This window comes from Festucalex cinctus, chromosome 7 (assembly GCF_051991245.1).
Source record: "Festucalex cinctus isolate MCC-2025b chromosome 7, RoL_Fcin_1.0, whole genome shotgun sequence".
Taxonomy (NCBI): Eukaryota; Metazoa; Chordata; class Actinopteri; order Syngnathiformes; family Syngnathidae; genus Festucalex; species Festucalex cinctus.
In genome coordinates, this window is record NC_135417.1 from 21,036,554 (window position 1) to 21,055,320 (window position 18,767).

Consider the following 18,767-nt stretch of genomic DNA (forward strand, 5'->3'; position numbering starts at 1 on the left):
TCTTGTCAAGTATTCAATCCCTCATCGAGTCTTCTGGTAAACAGTTTAATTCGCTTATTTGATCACTGGATCACATTACGAGCTCCATGACATCCACACATGTGAGGCAAAATGGATTTGGTCCTGACTCGGATCGAAGTCTGCCATTGGAAAATACCTTCCCTAAAGCCATCACAACTGATCTTGAGCTCAGACTTCACCTCACACATTTTGACACAAGTTATGAAATAGCGAAACAGATGCCATTATGGGTCAAATGTTATATCACCCGAGGAGTCAAGTAAATAAGCTTGGTGAATGCTAGCATCTATTGGCTACTGACGTTAACCCATGTGCCATCTACATATTTGTACCACTGATTTGGCGCTGGTCCTTTAAATGAGTTCAGTTATCTTTATTCAGATACTGTTTTGACTGTGAAATGTTCTCATGTACAGCTATGATAACTTGAAAATTGCACTCAATAAAAGGCTTATGTTATTTGAAAGTTTCCTTGAGCGTAGTCGTCAGGTAAATACAGCTGTGTCGGACACTATGCCAACATTGTTCATCTTAAAACAGGTTACAATTCTGTTTGGTCATCAGTTTGTACATTTTTCAAGCACTAGTGAATTGTGCAACTTGTCAAAATCTGTAGCATTTTAAGATTGACACCAGCAATCAAACAGGTTTTACTGTAAATTACATAATCAGATTTCTTCCATGATTTAAATGTTTATTGACAAGTCTGAGGCACTAACTCGCATGCCCTCAGCACAGCTGTTTCAACTTTATCATGCTTACATCACAACATGAAAACACAGTCACACAAATTCGATTGGTTTGGATGTGCAGAGAAAGGACAGATTGACGCGTGGATATTGGTAAAGGGATGCTGCAAGTGGAGAGGCCGAAGTCAGGTAGAATAAAGAGTAGATTTAAGGATATGGTGAGGGAATATTTGCAGACATGGCGTTAAAGTCTACAGAGATGGAAGAGGGTGATTCACTGTGGCGACCCAGAAATATTTTTCAGACAAAAAAGACACACTATATAATGCAATTGAACAGGACAGGTTACACAAAATAAAACAGAACAGTCCAGAACTGTGGGAGATAACTACTTGTCCAATTAAGGAGCATGCAAATCAAAGTGTACAACGTCCATCTTTTTTATTGACGTCTGCCTGAATTCCATTACAACATGAAGTCCAATCAAGAACTCGAACAGATGAAGCAGACAATTAAATCGGATGTGGTTACGACCACAAGCTGCATAATATTTGAGCAATGAAACAATTCGGTTCAACTCTTGTTTCCTTTCACAAGTCGTACTCAACACTGTAATGTTTTTCCATGGAAAACATCTATGCTGAATAAAGAATATGCTGAAGAAAGTTCTCATTTTTATGTAAAACAAAATCTTTCCATGCAATATGAGAGGATGTAGTTTTGCCCTTACCCGTCATTTCCCTTGGAAATGGATCAGGGAAACCAGACAAGTACTGTGGTCTGCATGGGAGCCTTTTTTTGATTTTCAATTCTAAAGACCTTTGGAATAAATGATTGAGAATCCTTGCAGACAACGCTTTGGCACGCTTAAGAGTGCAGTGTGCCACTAAGTACCCAAGCAAATGACCGAACAGTAAAAGGTAGAACTCAGTGGAAGAAAAAAGGTTCTGGCAAGGGCCAGTTCATGCACACAATGCGACCTGACATACATATCGGACCAGTTGAAATGGAAAAGGTGATTGGAACAAAAGCTCGGGCCAAGGGCAAAGCAACCCATGCAGTAATCCAAATAGTTGGCAAACAATTTAGTATCAGCTAAACCAAAAACAATTATGTGGTTCGTAATTACGCAACATTTCCTCAACACTAAAGCACTTTTGCAGAATTTGAGATAGAAGGAGCAACTTGACCAAGTAACTTCTGTCCAACACTCATCACTTTGACATGAAAGGTGGCTGGGAGGAATTTTCTTTCCGGACAGTTCTCTTTCACACCCGCCTCTCCCAGTGTTCAACCCTCCCAAGACAATGCACTCTTTTCTTCTGCCTCCCACCCTTCTTGGTGTGCCCACACTTTGAGGTTTTTCCATCCCAGCACTCAACACTGCCTGAATCAGCCTCTTTTTACGCAAGTGAGAACCAGTTAAAGCCCCGACCTCATTCCACCGCAGCCCACTGAAATCAGCACAGTCTTCCACACAGCATCATATCTTCCCTGCTAGGCAGAGCGGAAACTCAAGGGTGTTTGAGGTCATAATGCACACAGTTTACCCAGTCTTACATCACGACTACTTGAACACTGTGGCTAAAACGTAAAAAACAAAATAAAACACCACCCTCATCCCATCCTGAAGATGAAGAAAACAGGAACCAGAGTGTGAGGTTCTGGAATTTCAAAAAATGGACATCAACCATGGATGGCCGCGTGAAATCGAAAACTTCAGCAGTCCAGACTACGGTGTGGATTTCCACTTTATGTTCTCAGCCAGCCTTACATAACTCAACAGGCAAGAAACAGCAGGAAATGGATTATTCCAGTAGAGGAAGGCACTGCTTAAGAAATCTCAGCCACAGGCCTGATGAACCCAGCTGGTTATTAGATGAGTTTTAGCCCGGTGAAACCAGGTTTCTCTTTCATTTGTGTTCTTAACCAATAAATATGTCTTAACGCTGCCAGTGACTTTTTGAATGGGTTTCACACTTACAGCTAAATCAAAGGCAACTGTTATAATCACGCCTGCACTATTTGTATTAAGGATGTATTGTGTTCACAGCCATGATTAAGTAAACCGCACAATACAGGAATAATGGGGTGAAGTGAAGGGGGCATGAAAAGCAAGAACCAGACACAGTATGGATTACCTATTAAAAAGAAAATTACAGAAAACTTGAATTTCATGTGGTCATTGCCAGCAAGCTGCTGTGATATGCCAAAACCATATGTTGTAGGGTAAGTGATGAAAAAATTAAAAGTATCATTATCAACATAGACCAGAAGATTTTGCTATTATTTTGCTCAAATTGATATACAAACCCCGACTCCAATGAAGTTGCAACGTTGAGTAAAATGTAAAACAGAATACAATTCCAAAATCCTTTGGAATAAATGACTGAGCAAAAGAGTTTAAAATTTTTATTTTTTTAAGTATTTTAGTGTACATTTAGAACAGACGTGATTAATTTACCATTAATCACAAGTTAACTACTACTAGTTACTATTAACTATTAAATCATGCGATTGATGTGTTAAGAATAAAAGTTTTGAGTATTTCCACATGTTGCTCATACAGTAGTGTGGCTATAATGGATAACGTCACACTGAATTACGTGTCATTAACCCAGTTGCATTTCAAAGTGATATTCGAAATGGAATAAACAAAACAATCAATCACATATAATTTTAAAGCCTGTGCTCACAAAGACTAGACATGGGAGAAATTTTTTTGGGAGGATGATGTATTTTCCATTTTCAGGTAGATGAGAGAGGAGCACATTACACAAGCATGTGGTTTTTCAAAAGTGCAAAAGATTGAGAATGCTTCAGGTCCTACCTGCCGGAAGAATTGAGTCCATTGAGATTGTACAATTTTACTAGTTTTGTAACCTGTCCAACATCTGCTTTGGCAACTAAAAAACATTCACTCAATTTCAAACTTTGACAGCTGAAATAAAGACATACCGGTAATATAGTTACATTTCATTTTGTATTCATATGAGCTAAAGAAGCACTAACTAAAAGGGAAAAAAAAAAAAGTGAGCCAAAGAACAAAGTTGGTGCTGTTCCACCCGACACTTCATGGAACACTCCAATTTTATTACTCACTTTTACAGGTTGACCCCTGATCCTGTGAAATCAAGAGACATACTCGTACTAATGTAGTGTTTGATTGGAGGATATTTTGGCAGCTCTTGTATTTGAAATATGCAAGTCACAGCATCACCTGTCAACAGATTTTGATTTGCTAAAATGTACTTTGGGGGGATCACATTCACGTCATTACAGAACATGACACCTTTTCAACTTGTCTGACCTAAGTTGGACAAAATGTATAGCTTGGACAACACCTTTGGGGTTGTTTTATAGAAAAAAAAGCAAAGCTGATTGATTCAAACGGAGTATCAAATCAATGTCTCAAAAAGATTAGTCAATCATATTTTTAGTGCAAAATTGGGAAATAAAACTGCTGAGCAACAAATGGCCAGTTTTTGCCAGAAAAAGCGGTCGGGGGTAAAAAAAAAAGCAGTTATTAAAAAAACAAACAAAAAAAAACACAAAAAAAAAACACAAAAAAAAAAGTAAAACCCGTACCAAGAGGGGGGGGCATTTTTGTCACAATGATTTCAGAACACTAAACATAGTTTAGCTTGGATTCATAAGATCACCGAAAATGTAAAGAAACTGAGAACTACGTCGTCGCATTTTGTGGAAATATAGTACGAGGCTAATTTTCACTACTTCACGTTTTAAAAATTTTTTTGTGGGGGTCACAGTGATACAGTTTGTAGTCTGGCATGAGTCCGCCCTCCCTACCTATATAAGAACTTCAGTTCCTTGTCTTCATTCGCATCATTTGTCTATCCTCTGTAATTATGAGTTATTTAGTCATAATTACTTAGCCCATTTGTACTATTGTGCTATTTTTTTTTTTAAATCATTCAATTCAATTTGGCTGAGTTGGTCACAACACTCTTCTAAGTACACTTTACACATTCTGTTAATTTACGAATGTAACTTTAATTTTTTAAGCTGAACTTTCACCCTCCATATTGCAATGCCATTTTTTTTAAAGAAAAGCAAGAGAATGAATGGAACACCGTTGCAATATCCCAAACCAATACTGTGTATGTTTGCCCTTTGAAGCCCAAATGGAACGGAGTGAATTCCCTCCTAAAGGAACCAAATTCAAGTCTTGCTGTGCAGCCACTGCCATTGTACTGTAAGTCATGAAAATTAAAAAAGCATGTACAGTACCTACCATATGTCTTCACAGAATGGTTCAGGAAAATACAATCATTTATTAATGAAGTAACCATTGAATCCTTAATGCCATTTGAGAAGACTGGTGTAACCTAAAGTCCGCTAGGAAATAATCCCAAATTTTAACTGAGTGTCTAATGACAACAGTTTAATTCCAAACCAGTTTTCTCCTGACCAATTCACCAAAACATTCCCTGTAATCCGGCGAAATTCTTACTTTGCAGACCAAAAACAATACATAAATGTAAGCGATCAGTAGTGATCATTATTCCTTGGTGTTCTTCATGACATTTACTGGCTGTGGGGTTATCATCTGCAGGGTTGATACAGGTCATTTCTGTTTGCCTTGGATGTTAACTAATCCTACTTGTACCTAACACCGATGTGTGGGCCTGTGTGAAGTGAGATCACAACACTATAGGCCATAATCTACAAGAGCGGAGGGCTTGATCAGCTTGTAGGTGCCACTTCCGAGGTGGCCGTTTCAACTCTTGCCTTTCATTAGGTTGGTTGGAGAAAAAAACTACAGTATGTTAGTTGGAATGAACTAAAGATGCTGGGGACAGTGCCTCTAAATTGGTGAACCATGATTGAGTTCCAATTACAGGGGAGATCATACTCCTCAGCCACCCAGGTAAGGTCTATTCAGGAGAGGAGGGTCCTCTGGGAAGCTGTATCTCAGATTCAGTAGGATCAGTGTGGTTCTCATCTGGGCCATGGAAAAGTAGACTAACTCTACAACCCTGGCAAGGTCAACAAGGGTGCAAATGCAGTTTACCCTAGCCAGTCTACTGTACATGTGTTTTGTGGACTTGGAAAAGGTGTTTGACTGTGTCCCTCAGGGATCTTGTGGAGCCACCGAGAGTATGTGGTACCGGATGTCCTCATATAGGCTGTTCATGTCTGTACAGAACTTACAAGGACGCCATTTCTAGACACACGCAATTTTAACCCCAAACATTATGAAGATAATGATTAATTTTCTTTTCTTGCAAAATCAAAGACTCCAAGCATACTGGACTTATGTCATGAATCAAGGGAGCCTAACTTACTTCAGAGGGGTTTACCAGTTTGAGTATTCCATTGAAGTAGTTCACAGGTGACTCACTAACAAAGGATTCATTGAAATTGATCATGAAATCACCAGTGAAGATGATCAGTTGTCAGCCAATATACACAACATGCTTTTTGGGTAAGAACAAAAAAAAATAGTGACCACGAAAGATTAATGTGCACCAGTCAACAGTAACACTGTGCAAACCTATAAAAAGTAAGCATGTCCGCTAATCTTCTGATATGTGAATGTGCGGCTTTCTCCCTCCACCCTCCGCTCCATCAAAAGATCAGTGAATCAACCGTGTTTTCACACTTAATAGCGCTTGACCTTTGGCCTTCTGTACAGAGCTGATGTTGGAGCGTTTAGACTCCATGAAGCGATTAACTGGTAAAGTCAAGCATGACAAGAAATGGTTGCAGTTTTTGCACAGAAAGCCTTTATACCTGAGTTCCAGTGATTACAGACCTAATATGAGCTGTGATGGTGGTCCAACTTGAAGACATGCATGCATACACACCTACAGTGGGACTGTTGTTTTGGTCATGTGCACACAGATGCATACAGAGGATTTACTAACAATACAAAGTAAACTGTCAAATGATGAATTTACACCTGCAGGTCCAAGTACCCAATTCTGATTTAATACTAATATCCGCCACCAATTGGCTGCTATGCATCATGCTGTCTGAAAATTTGGCTTGGTTAGCAAAAAGAAACTGCCAGAAAACCTAAGTGTGTCATCGATACTGTAGAAATTCATATCCCAATACTGCTATACTGCTAACTGACCCCTGACGTGGCTCGCAAGGATCCACTTTCCAATTTTGGGGTTTGTGCAGCAGGTTTTTATCCCATGATTTAGCTTGACAGAGTGCATATAATGACTCCTCCAGCCTGTTAAGTGTGAGAAGTGAAACATGCATGGAATATTTTCCACATTGTTCTGCAGGAATGTGGAAATCGGGTGCTACTTGGCAACCAAGATTTGTAAAACATCCAAAGTAAACAACTATAAGAAAGTGCTCGGGGATTTATATTCCATGATGGTGGTAAAGAGTGTCAAAATCGGAGGGGGAACTACTCTGTAAAGTTAAGCAATTGTTCTTCAATAACTTGAAAGTTTCAAGACGATTTCCTAACATTACTTCAAAAAAAGTATCAAAATATTCCTCAGCTTTCTGTATGTTGTGGTATACACTACTGCCAAATTCAATAGCTAATCATATCTTGTTAGAATGTGGATGAAATTATATGAGGAGTGCAATAAATGATGATGATCATTCTACTATCAGTATTTTGAGAATAAACACACAAGGTTCCACTTAAAACTACCTGGATAAAGTAAAATCCAGAGATGAAGAAAAAAAAAGTGCAGCCCCAGACGCAACATTTAGGATGAAAGCCAAACCACAGGGAGACTTAATAAACCCAATGAACTGAGATGACAACGCAGTAACTTAAGGAAAGAGATCTGGGATCTGTGTTAAAGATCTCTTACAAGGTGAACTCCAAACAGATTTCAGCAGTTTGCTGCAGTTTGCCTTTATCTGCGCTTTCCAACCAAATGTTGGCTCGAAGGGCTTACCACAACTTCCAAATGGGTCATTTGATAACTAACTGTAGCCTGAGCAGATCTGCTTGCATGCTCCCAAGTTGGCTTTAGCGCACACTAATTAAAGGGCCACAGGGTGAATATTTTTAACGGAAAGTCATTTTTACATTTGACAGAGAATGGACAGATGGAAAAAGCAAATGTCTATTACAGATGAGTGCAAAGAGCTGGTTAAATGGTGAGATGGTTAAAAGGATAATTATAGCGTAAACTCTCATTTTATTGCATTAAAAATACTTACTAGCAAACTGCTTACCTCAAGGCATTGACCGGTAATGGCACCATACACAATGAACATGTCTGTGATGTCTGATATTTTTGCGTATCTTAATTTCGACACATGCACGCTGTTATATTGTATTGTGTTTATGTGTCATGTCATAGTTGCTAGTTATTGCAATACTAGTGTAACTCAATACTATCGTAGACAAACTCCTTGTTGTGTTTTTACGGCCTCGTTCACATCAAAACCGAGCAACTTCTCAGCTTGTTGTTGCTGTTTTCTGGAGCTTGGACACGGTCCATAACCTGTGACCTAACCACAGGGTTCGACGCCCCTTGACATTTGGTCGGATTGTGTTTTGAAAGCCATTTCCCACATCCACGTTACAAGTCTTTAATGTGTGTGTGTGTTCGTGCGTCACCTTGGTCTTCTAAATATCAGGCCGTATTGCTGACAAGCGAGGCCAACGGTGGGGGTGTAAATGATGGGCATGAATCTTTCGATGTCTGACAAAAGCACACGGTAGAAGAGCTTCTCGCTGTGATCCTGGAGCCCCATCAAAAACACATATCTGGAGATGGACACAGTGGAAAATGCCACATGTTAATATTTAACCGCTTGAGGAATCATACCTGCTGAATACAGGAGGGTCCAACTAATGAAGTTATATTTAAGTCAGATGTTACGTTATGTGACGTAAAAGGCATGGCCTGTGGAGCTGCGAAGAACTACTTGGCATAGAATATATCAGAAAAAAACAAGTGGGGAAGGAAGTCATGCAAAAAAGGGAGAGAAAAACCAAACCAAGTGAAATGAATCAGATGTCTATACAATAACTACTTGTATCTTGGGAAAACCCTGCACAAGCTCTTTATTGTGCGAGTTCTTTGACTGGGAAGTAAAAGTTGCATATGACCCAAATTAGGCAGAACATGCCAAAAACTGTTATTTCTAATCAGAACAGTTTCCATGAGTTCTCAAGCACAAGGTGGCTCTTGTGTGGATGAAAGGATTCCACACCCTCTCTGCTATATATTAAGCTGCAGCAGCTGCACAATGCTTGAAGGTGAAGGCTGATCTTGAGAAATGTTTTCATTTTGGAAAACCGTATGAGTTTCTGCCATATGTAATATAATCACGTTCGTTTTTTTCACATTCTATTGTGTGCTGTTTATTTTTTTCTGTCAATAGTTCATTATTAAAAGTATTTAATGTACTAATGTGCTAGTACACGGCAACTACTGAATGTTGTCCACAAATGAAAGAGAAGCATACTAGCTGCATACTACATACATTTTATATCACTTATTTGCAAAACATTGAACATTTTTGGCATTTTGAGTCTGCATCTTCTGTGGATGCATCCCTCGACTGATTACAGCTTTGCAACAAATACTGTTAGGTGTGGCATGGTTGTGGACCCAAGTGTAGGGAAGCAGAGCAAGGAAGCAGAGGAATGGAGTCCAATAATGCTTTAATAACTAAACTAAACGGGGAGGAGAACAATACACTGGCAGGCAAACACAAAAACAACTGAGTCCATAACCCAAGTAAAAATAAATAAATAAATAAAAGCAAGAGATGAGATGACGTGGGGGAAACAACACAACAACAGCAACAGACATGAAAGGAGATGGATGAAATAGACACAACTGACAACAAGAGACACCTGGACAACACACACATGGCTGGGACACTGATTGGCTGACACAAGCGGGAGAGCAGAAAAGCACAGGTGGACAAGATCACGCCTAACAAGACAAACATAACAAAATAGATCACAACCAAAAGTAAACAAGAATGCACAAACAAAACAAAAAACCAACCCTAAACCCAAATCATGACAAATGTGGACGATGACGTTATGGTTGCATGAATTCCACTCTGACAGTTCAGAATGAGGTCCCATTGTAAAATATCCAAACCGTATTAGATTAAAGACCACATGTTAATGTGGCCAAAATCCAATTTTGAAAATACTGAATACATTTGTCTTTTATTGCTCATACAGCCAAGAAAAGTCACATTTGGTTGTAATCTGAATTTGGTTTACGCATTGCACTGTGGCATAATAAAACACGATGACTAACATTCTGCTCTAGCTTTAATTTTAGTCAGTAAAGTCTTTTTTTTTCTTTTTTTTTTCTTCTTTTTTTAGCATGACACTGGTCTGCATATTATTATTATTATTTTTTTTTAATAGTTTGTTGTTTTCTGATAAGACTGCTGGGAAGTAGAATGGTCTTTACTGCAATATTTCAATTGGCAGAGCCTTGGAATACTTATTAGTCCCTTTTGATGTCAAAGTTTGAGTCCCATGTTAACAGTTTGGATTTGGACAAAGAGACATGAACTAGTGCGGCAGTGCTGTTGCGATTACTTCTCAAAATGGATCAAACCTCAAAGATCAAACCTCAACATGTTACGCAGTAATTTAATGGAACTCAGTGAACATTGAATGAGTTGATGAAATAAAAGAGTTGTCAAGCAGACTGAAAAGGTATTTATTAAGCAATGACAGCAAAATTGTGTCCATTAATTCATGGGTGTAAAGTCCAAGGATGGAACGTGTTAGGTTCACAGACATAATTTAAGTGGTAGAGCATGGGGATCAAGATTTAAAAAAAAATTTAATAGGGCTTTTAGGATTGATGCGATGGTGTTGCTATGGTGCCACAGTAAGAGCACAATCACAATCTACATAAGTCCGTCTCTCAAGAAAGAAAATCAATCATCCTTGACAATGACGGATGAAGGAATGGTTGACAAAGAGACGGGGGCCTAGAAAAGGAGGCAAATTCACATGTAGATAATATCAAGCACTTGGCTCATAATATAAGGCAGTGAACCAGACTGTAGTTCAGCTTTGAGCCTGGTATGTGAACAAACAACTCCTTATGTATGTGTATACACACTGCTTACAATGAAGCATGCAGAATTAGACTGTTAATGTTATTTTTAAAGAGTTTAGAAAAATACTCGTGGGAGGAAAAGGGAGTATGCAGGGAATTTTGTGGGGAGCTGAGTTAGGGGGCAAGTGTGTTGAATAAAATATGTGACGTTAAACACGATACTATCCAGATATAGATTTCACACAGAGGCAGTACAATCCTCTGGGAAATCTATCAAAATTCCAGAAAAAAGATAAGAAAGCAGTACAAAAGTGTGGCTACCCACTGGGGAGTGTTTAGTCTGTTTGAGGCTCACCTATCCAGGTCATCTTTCTTCATTTCATAGTTCTTAAGTACTCTAAGCAGCTGGACATCCTGAGTAATGAAGCAAGGAGGAAGCAGGCCGTGGATCCCCAACTGCAGACGTTCCTCCAGGGAGAATGCCAGGCCCTTTAAACACACAGAATAAAACTCATGAAAAACAATTTAACACCAACATAAACTTAACACAAGTAGTGGCTAATTTCAGTTAATTGCAGTATCAAAAAAAGTCATCGCGTATAGTATTTGCAACCGTGATTGGTACTACTGTACACTAGTATGTGACACGGCATGGGTTAGGGTTAACTCTTTAGTCCGTCTCCTGTGGCTCCCTGTGGAAAAAAAAAACAAGAAATTAATGATATATATATATATATATATATATATATATATATATATATATTAGGGGTGTTAAAAAAATCGATTCGGCAATATATCGCGATACTACAGCACGCAATTCTCGAATCGATTCAATAGGCAGCCGAATCGATTTTTTAACATCAATTTTTGATGAAAAAACATTCAACAAAACGTCTAATTTTCACACCTTAAGCATGGAAGAATGTTATCTTAATGGAACATTAAGCCTTAATATTTTATTTCAATGCTGTTCTAACATGAAAAAGGTTACAACCTGTTTGTTAAATACAGTGATTCATAGTTATAACACTGAAGTTTGAGATCAATAAATAATAATTTTTCATACAAATCTTACAGTGTACATGTACAAGTTTACTGAATGGTATTTCCTAAATTGAGTAAAAAAAAATCGTAACAATTGACTTGTAAATTCATATCGGGATTAATCGGTATCGAATCGAATCGTGACCTATGAATCGTGATACGGATCGAATCGTCAAGTACTAGGCAATTCACACCCCTAATATATATATATATATATATATATATATATATATATATATATATATATATATATATATATACACACACACATATATGGCAGATTTAGGACTCAGGCGCAGAGATAGGAGTTGGCCACCATGGCAATTGGTAGATATTTATTAAACAGAAAACACCTCGTTTCGAGGGAAAGCTCAAGGCGCTCCAAAAGGGAGGATATCTAATCTACAAACAAAGCAAAATCACTCCTAATGTAAAACTATACTGTGGCTATTAGGGGTGTGAATTGCCTACTACCTGACGATTCGATTCGTATCACGATTCACAGGTCACGATTCGATTCGATACCGATTAATCCCGATACGGATTTATAAGTCGATTGTTGCGATTTTTTTTCATTCAAATTTCGAAAATACTAATCAGTAAGCTTGTAGAGTGTAAGATTTATATGAAAATGTATTATTTATTTATCTGAAATTTCAGTCTTATAGAGGTTGTAATTTGTTTCATGTTTGAACAGCATTGAAATAAAATATTAAGGCTTAATGTTCCGTTCATATAACATTCTTCCATGGTCAAGGTGTGAATCCTAAAAAAAAAAAAAAAAAAAAAAAAAAAAAAAAAAAAAAAATCGATTCAGCCGATTATTGAATCGATTCGAGAATCGCGCGATGTAGTATCGCGATATATCGCCGAATCGATTTTTTTTTTTTTTTAACACCCCTAGTGGCTATGCAGTTACAAACAAAAGTTCACACAAGACAGTACAACAAGGCTGAGGACTGGGCCTGGGCCTGGGAAGTGAGGAAGGGCAAGTGACCTGAAACGAAAGGAGTCAGAATTTTCAAAATAAAACAGGAAACGACAAGACAGTAAAAGCCCAGACGAGACAACGTCACCGCGGTGACACACTTGCCAGAACAAAAATGACGATGTGCCCTTTTTGCGCCAGGTGTATGGCGCCTGTCTATCAAAATAGAGCCCACAATGTTGAAACAAGACGAATAAGGACAGACAGTAACAAAAAGACACTTGTTTACACACGTGCACGTGAACACGAATACTGTGCCACCCAGAACCCAAGGAGACCCAGGAACCATTCATTAGTGTCCACATACTGACTCAGCACTCACTGATGAGGTCAAACAAGGATGAGGATTGAGTCATCGTGGTTTGAGATGAGTTGGGCAATGATCACACATGGTACCTCCCAGTAACACTAAGGTCTTCCCTCGAGAATCACAAGTAGCAAGAAATCCCTGTCGGCCTAAACCACAGAACCCGAAGACCACCAAAACCTATCCAAGCAAGCCTGAAAACCAGCAATACCAATGCACATAGCCACACCCCGAGGCCAAACAAATGGTGGGGCCCAGAAGCACACACCCGTCACCAATGAAGTGCCATTTGGCTATCCCTAGTATTGGGGAATTTATAGCACTAATCTTGGTCACGCATTGGGAACTGCTCTTACTCAATGTAACCTCAAATCTCCTAACCTTTAGAGTCACATTTCCTTAACTTTTGCGGAAAACATCATCGGGTCAGACAAATCCAGATGAAAATGTGAAATTACTTTGAATCCACTTTTCCAAATGGGCACTTGTCATCGCGGAACAGTGGGTATTGCTGATGTGAGTTTTTAGTGTGAAATTACTTACTATGAAAGTTCTGAATTACTAATTGGATGGATGGATGGATGGATGGATGGATGGATGGATGGATGGATGGATGGATGGATGGATGGATGGATGGATGGATGGATGGATGGATATTTTTATTCTAAACGAAGACTATTTGTTGCCACTCTAAACAGAGTAAAATTCACACTTGGAAGAGAGAGAGAGAAAAAACAAAACAAAACAAAAAAAACAGTCACTCAGGGGTTGAGGAACAAACCCACTGCTTCAGGTTGGCAGACAGTCAATCTACTCCCTGAGCCATGCCGCTCCTACCGTGTGTTAGTACATTGTTCGTGTCAGCTGGACTCTTCATACCTCCAGGAGACCTGATCTCCTTTTGATTATTAGTAAACAGGAGTGGCATAGCTCAGGTGTTAGAGTAGCAGTTTCCCAAGCTTAAGGTCATGAGTCAGTTCCTTAACACTTGTGTATTTTTTATTTTTTTTAAATAAACTGGTAAATTTAGTCAAAATATCTCCTTGCAAAATTTACTTAGAATTTCTAAGTGAAAAATCCTTAATAAGTTTTTTTTTTTTTTTTCATGGGATAGGTAAAATTCTCTCATACATACTAAAAATACTTTGAGTAAATTATGCTTTGAATACTTTACTCTCTTCCAAGTGTAAATTTTACACTGTTTAAAAGTCCAAATTGACTCTTTTTAGAGTTCAATTTACTTTGTACGAAAGACTGAATTATATAAATCCAAATCAAACAATAACTTAAAGAGGCTGCAATGTACAGTAGTAGACGACTCCATCATGGCACATTAAGTGAAACATTTTAAACTTCAGTCAAGCCATAAATGGCCTGCCACCCAGTAAAACCTCAGCATGTTAGAACATGCTGCAAAGTAGAGGACACACTGTAAACAACTCTATCTTTGTACCAAATCCTGCCATCATAATTACAGTTCAGTTTTCCAAGCCACCAGCACTTCATGTGAAAATGGTTGTTTATCGGTGGTTTGTTTGTACATCAGTGTTTGCCATGGAGCTAAGTCTTAATCGCAGACTCTAGTTAGGGTTGATTGTAATTGCTTGAATTCAAACAAAGCCTCTCTTGAAAGTAATTAACAAAAAACAAGTACATGGAAACTAGCTAAATCCCGCCATGTTGTAGACATCCTTTGAACTGAATAATTTTGTTTGAATATGGTCTAAAAAAAATTTTTTTTAAAATAGCAGGTGGCACGTGTCTGTTATTGCATCATTAATTGCCTGTATTTTTCTTGCATCAGCGCAAAGGGATAGATTTTAGGACATGTGCATGAGTCCTTAATCACAAACTTCACTAAAGCTTTCTGTAGTCCAGTCTGTATTTAAGAGACTTCAAACAGAAAGTTGCAATGCTGAGTTACAACTTTCCTCAATTATCATAAAAGGGTTTGTGTTTTTCACAGAGCCAGATGTTCAAATCAGACTTCATTCATTTGGAACGACAACGGGCCGAAAATACACTATTGCTGGGCTCCCAGCTGAGCATGGAGAGCAATGCTTTTGCGCAAATACAGTATAACAAACTGCAGACACAAAAGTAGACCTTCCAAAATACAGTTAGAAATACAGTGCGTTTTGCTTATTGTGCATTATAAGAAGTTGTAGCCTGTGTATGAAAAATGTTCTTACTGGATTAAGGCTGTTTTACAAAAGAATGTATCAGTCACGTCACCTCATCCAGGAGAAGAAAAAGACATTAAAGAGAATAAAAACAGATTCTCACCCAGTAATTGTGCATGGAAACTCCGATGAATTCAAAGCACATCATTTGGAATAATTTCCATCACAAATAATACATTTCCACAAATCTACAATGTGATGGGTAGTAATATCGGTGGGAAATGGCAAGCAAAAAGGTTTGCCTTTTTGTTTCTTTTTTTTTTTTTTTTAACATGAACATTTGTGATCATAATTGGGGATGGAAATGGCAAACGTGATCCAATTTTATCCGCCAACTTTTAAGAAAAAAATAGCAGCTGTCATGTCTGGGGTCACGCCTGGGTTAAGTTTGAGTTTGAGTTCATGACCTGTTAAGTTTGAGGTCAAGTGTCTGTTTTGAACTGATGTAACCATCATCTAGTTTCAACTAGCTTTAGGCTATGTGATGTCTGGACCTATGTGATGTTGTTCTTTAGTCCTTTACTTGCTACAACCAATCAGATCGATTCACTGTCTGTAGGAGCAGTCTGAGAATTGTGTGTGTTTTACCGGATTATTGCTTTCTGTCCCTTTGTGCAACTCTTTGTTTCTCGTCTAGTTCAAGTTTGTTCTACGCCTCTCGATGTGAATAAATCGTTAAAACCTTAATTGTGTCTGCGCTTTGGGATCCAACCTCCAACAGCAGACAAAAAAAAATGACCAACAGTCTACTTTGTTTTGGGTTATGATTTGCACAGTCTCAGCAAATGACTCACAAAATGTGTGTGCACACACGTACAGTACAAATACTACCATAATGCTTGTTTGAACATGGGTTGTATTGTGTTTTACTGCTACCACGTTCACTTGCTCCTCGTGTATTGGGTTGGGCCGGATAAGCCCTAGAAGCTTCCACATGTCGCAGACCACATCTGAAGTGGCCACACCATGTGCCAACACGTGTGGTGCCCACAGCATCATGTTCCAGAAGCCAAAAGCCGAAGTAATGTATCTGATGGGCCACCTCCATGCCAACTCCTAACTTCTATTCATTTGAGCGGAAACAGCGAATCAGTTGACCAGTTGGCCAAACAAGAAAGATCAAAGTTTAAGTCCTTTGAAAGTGATAAAATTCCTTCTGGGCATCTCAGTGGTTTGAAATGGTTGGTTTGTTGTAACGTTTAAGCATAAATGATCAAAAACATTATGCTACTTCAACCTTTTCATTCCCATCTGTCACAACCACACAGAGGCCAACCAGCAGGACACTCCCTTCCTTACAACTACAGTCTGGAAAAAGTTACTGTAAATTCCTCAATGCCACTGTTTGCTTAACTTTGTCCAAAGGAGTAGGTTCCTTATCACAATATTCACGCTGTGAGGAAACTATTCTCACACTCCATTGTCACATATCTCTCACATTTCGCCATGTGTCAAAAAATCTATGGTGATATGCACTCTAACTTTTACAGGTGAACTTAATTTGACCTTCTCGAATCTTTGATATGTGCATGTCTAACTTCTCTAGCACAGAGCTAAATGGCACATTTCACAACTGGTGTTCCATTAATGCAATGTTTCTCAATTCCGGTCCTCAGGCGCCCCTAGTCAGCCTGTTTTCCATGTCTCCCAATTCCCAATGCAGCTGATTCCAATGACAGCTAATCAGCCACCTCTGGAGAAGCCTGATAACGATCCTCAACTGCACTGTAATTGGGAGACATGGAAAACAGGCTGGCGAGGGAGGCCCGGAATTGAGAAACACTGCATTAATGGACTAATACATGTGGTCTAATTGAAGTGGTGTCTAATAGTCCTCTGCGCATCATGCTGTTCACATTTTACATCATGAGACCAAAGATGACACCGAACTATTGATGATCAACAGTAATTTGCTATTGCAAGGCTTGAATAGCATTTTATGAGAGTTAAGAGGTCACTGATCTTCATAGCCTCATCAGTTGGTTGCAACAGAGATCCAGACACACCATAAAAAGAAGAAAAAAATCGTTCACAAAAAAAACGGTAATTTTCTGGCAGCTTGGGAGCCAGAAAAACACTGTAAAATAACAGAAAATTACTTTCTCGTACTTTACCCCCAATAATCAAAGTACAGTTTTTAACTGGAATTTTGACAAGATTGTATGTAATATAACACTTTATGACAAAAAATAATGTGATCAAAACATAGCCAATAACTGTTGAAAAACTAGATATTGGGTTTAAAATTGCAACAGTTTACAGAGGCAGCATCCGTAAGTCCAATTGTTGGATTTGCCTATTGTTCACCCTCTCAAGCTTTCCCTTTTAACTTTCTCATTAATGTCCTTTCAAAATAAATATTAATACAATGAATGCTACCATCTAGGACAATACAGAAAGTATTTTCACACAAAAAAAATTGCCAATTCATATAAAAAAAATTATGGCAAAATTACAAATCTTTACTGTTGATTTTCAGTAAATACATTTTTTAATTTCTTTTTTAAGGGTTTTAAAGATGAATTTTACATTTTATTCCATTAAATAAGACAAATATTTGTGAAATTGCAATACATTTGTGAACATATATTAACAATCAATATATGTATTTCTAATGGAGTTTTTTGTAAAAGAACAGAAATATTGTTTTGTTACAGTTAGCGTTTTCATGTTATTTAACATTTGACATATAAAATCTGAGTTTTTGTAAATATATTTAAAATATTTTTTTTTTAAAACCTGTAAATATATAATAAAATTGGCGGCACGGTGGAGATGGTTAACACGTCGGCCTCCCAGTACTGAGGACTCGGGTTCGAGTCCAGGCTCTGGCCTTCCTGGGTGGAGTTTGCATCTTCTCCCCGTGCCCGCGTGGGTCTTCTCCGGGTACTCCGGTCTCCTCCCACATTCCAAAGACATGCATGGCAGGTTAATTGGGCTCTGCAAATCGTCCCTAGGTGTGCTTGTGAGTGTGGATGGTTGTTCGTCTCTGTGTGCCCTGCGATTGGCTGGCAACCAGTTCAGGGTGTACCCCGCCTGCTGCCTATAGCAGATGAGATAGGCTCCAGCACCCCCCGCGACCCGTGTGAGGTTCAGAAAATGGATGGATGGATAAACAATCAAATTCTGTTACAGGTTGTTTTTTTTTGTTTTTTTTACAGTGTAGACTATGAATTACAGAAGATATAGGCGTGAACATTTTTGCCAATGCATGTGTCAAATTCATGGATCAAACGCCTGTTGAGAATTTTGTGAATCAGCTCCTTGTGCAAACGGTACTAAAACAATGAACAGTTGGACATGTACATTCAAAAGGTCACAGAAGGTCAAACTAAGTTTTCAATTCATTTTAGGTTCACTCTGAAATTCTACAAGAAAGCTGAAACCTGACTGATGAAAATAAATTCAGAATGATTGTTTTCCCGCCAAAATCCAGAAAATATGAAATTCTTATAAAACCTTGTGAGGACAGATCTTTTATTTGCTTGCATCTGCATGAAAACACAGGGACAAAGTATGTCCAATAAAGTTACA

At 38.4% G+C, this 18,767-nt stretch overlaps 1 protein-coding gene across 2 annotated transcripts in view; it reads right to left on the bottom strand.

Moving 5' to 3' along the window:
* me1 (malic enzyme 1, NADP(+)-dependent, cytosolic) overlaps nt 1-18,767 on the bottom strand; it is a 70,949-nt gene that overhangs the window by 35,739 nt on the left and 16,443 nt on the right. For both annotated transcript variants that reach the window (XR_013284427.1, XM_077528047.1), the window contains exons 2-3: nt 11,067-11,200; nt 8,281-8,430 (exon numbers count right to left, since the gene is read on the bottom strand). Coding sequence is in view for 1 of the 2 variants with exons in the window: in XM_077528047.1 (XP_077384173.1) it covers nt 8,281-8,430; nt 11,067-11,200 (284 nt within the window). In the remaining variant the exon portion in view is untranslated. The remainder of the gene's footprint in view (nt 1-8,280; nt 8,431-11,066; nt 11,201-18,767) is intronic.